General features: G+C 34.3%; 1 protein-coding gene across 1 annotated transcript; it reads left to right on the top strand.

Moving 5' to 3' along the window:
• The first annotated feature begins 738 nt into the window (after window positions 1–738).
• LOC134722976 (uncharacterized) lies at window positions 739–1,950 on the top strand. The gene has a single exon (XM_063586610.1). It carries the CDS (start codon window positions 739–741, stop codon window positions 1,948–1,950), a length of 1,212 nt encoding a protein of 403 aa, XP_063442680.1.
• The last annotated feature ends 312 nt before the right edge of the window (window positions 1,951–2,262 follow it).

The raw sequence follows: 2,262 nt of genomic DNA, 5'->3' as shown, positions 1-2,262 counted from the left end.
CTGTTGGTGCCGGATCGTCTGGACTTGCCAATCAAAAGTAAATCTGCAGATGCACCCAGAAATGTAAATGATAAGTATAAATTTACTGATATAGATTGTTTTGAATGTGAATATGAGTCACAGTATGAATTAGATAATTTCTTAACTCAAATTCATTATTTTGAAGAAATTAGTCATAATTTCATGTCATTTACGGGTGTTAAAGGAAGGTTAGCCAAGCATGTAAAATTTTGGGAAAGTATTGGAGCAAATTCCTTTGTTATTGACACAATACGTAACGGTTATGTCATTCCATTTATTGACCCGCCGGTAAAAATGTTTATTAAGAATAATAAATCGGCACTGATGAACGAATCTTTTGTCAATCAGACTATTTCTGAGATAGTTACTACAGGTTGTGTTGTTGAAGTACCATTTCAACCTCATGTTGTCAATCCATTAAGCGTAGCGATTCAAAAATCTGGCAAAAAACGGCTTATTCTTGACTTATCTTCTTTAAATAGATCAATCAAAAAAGATAAAATAAAATTTGAAGATTGGAAGATAGCAGTTCAATATTTTCAGAGAGATTCGTACATGTATAAATTTGATTTAAGTTCTGGATATTTTCATTTGGACATTTGTCCGCAGCAACAAACCTTTTTAGGTTTCAGATGGAATAATAGATTTTATTGTTTTACAGTTTTAGTATTTGGTATATGTACGGGCCCATATATATTTACAAAATGTCTGAGACCTATGGTCAAATATTGGCGTGAAAACGGTATAGATGTTGTTTTGTACCTTGATGATGGTTTTGGTATGTGTACAGATAAATCTAAGTGTATAGAAGATTCAGATTTTGTTAAGAAATCTTTAGAAGACGCCGGTTTTCTCATAAATGAAGGAAAGTCAATTTTTTCACCTGTACAGTCATTAGAATGGCTTGGTATTGTTTGGAATGCTAGCGAATTTAGTCTTGTTATCCCAGACAGACGTGTAAATGATTTGCGTGTATCGCTTGTGTCAGTTATTGGAAGATTTCCTAATATAACTGCTAGGACCTTAGCTCAGGTTGTAGGACAAATTATTTCCATGGCTCCAGTCATTGGCAATGTAGCTAGAATTATGACAAAATTTTGTTATATGGCAATAGAGTGTAGAACAGAATGGGACAAATGGCTGTTATTTCCATGTCCATACAAAGTCTTATCAGAACTGCATTTTTGGTTAAAAAACATACATAGTTTGAACATTAAGTTGTTGGGTCATTACTCAAAGTCACACGTTGTAATTTACTCTGACGCCAGTGGTAAAGGGGCAGGTGCATATTCAGTAGAACTTGACAAGAAAATTTTCCATGAAACGTGGGATTTTTCTGAAGCTCAAGAAAGTTCGACATGGAGGGAGTTGAAGGCTATAGAGCTAGCCTTGATATCTTTCAAAAATGTTTTTGAAGGCAAAACGCTTAAATGGTACACAGATAATCAGAACTGTGTTAAAATTGTAAAAGCTGGTAGTATGAATGAAAAACTACAATTTTTAGCTTTGTCGATTTTTTCGGTCTGTATTCAAAAATGCATTTCCATTGACATTCAATGGATTCCTAGATCGCAAAACTCTCAAGCTGATTATATCAGTAGAATGGTCGATTACGAGGACTGGGGCGTATCAAATGAGTTTTTTCAATTTATGAATGATTTATGGGGTCCTTACACAATAGACCGGTTTGCAAATTCTCAGAATGCAAAAGTGTGTAGATACAATTCTATGTTTTGGAACCCGTGTGCAATAGCTGTAGATGCTTTTACACAAGATTGGTCAAATGAGAATAATTGGTTGGTACCACCTGTTTATTCGGTTATTCGGTGTATTAAACACTTGATTTACTGTAAGGCCAAAGGGACCTTGATTGTTCCTAAATGGAAATCGGCAGCCTATTGGACTAAGATTTTTGATAAAAACCTATAATACCAGGTACATGTTACAGATGTAATTGAATTCATAGATACAGAAGGTATCTTTGTAAGAGGGTCGAACCCAAGTTCTATATTTGCTCAAGAACAATTCATAACACCAGTTTTGGCGGTTATGTTAGATGCTACTGGGTAGCGGTGACACGGTCATATACAAAATAGTTGACATGGTTATGTTTATTAATGATTTACCAATAATGTATTGGTGGTGACCTGGTCAAGAATTATAGTTGACAAGGTCAAATGTATGTGACAAGACTTCTGGTTTAATGTGAAGTATGGTAATGCTAATTTTAAAATATATATT

This window comes from Mytilus trossulus, chromosome 6, assembly GCF_036588685.1.
Source record: "Mytilus trossulus isolate FHL-02 chromosome 6, PNRI_Mtr1.1.1.hap1, whole genome shotgun sequence".
NCBI lineage: Eukaryota > Metazoa > Mollusca > Bivalvia > Mytilida > Mytilidae > Mytilus > Mytilus trossulus.
This window is presented reverse-complemented; position numbering and strand designations above follow the sequence as displayed.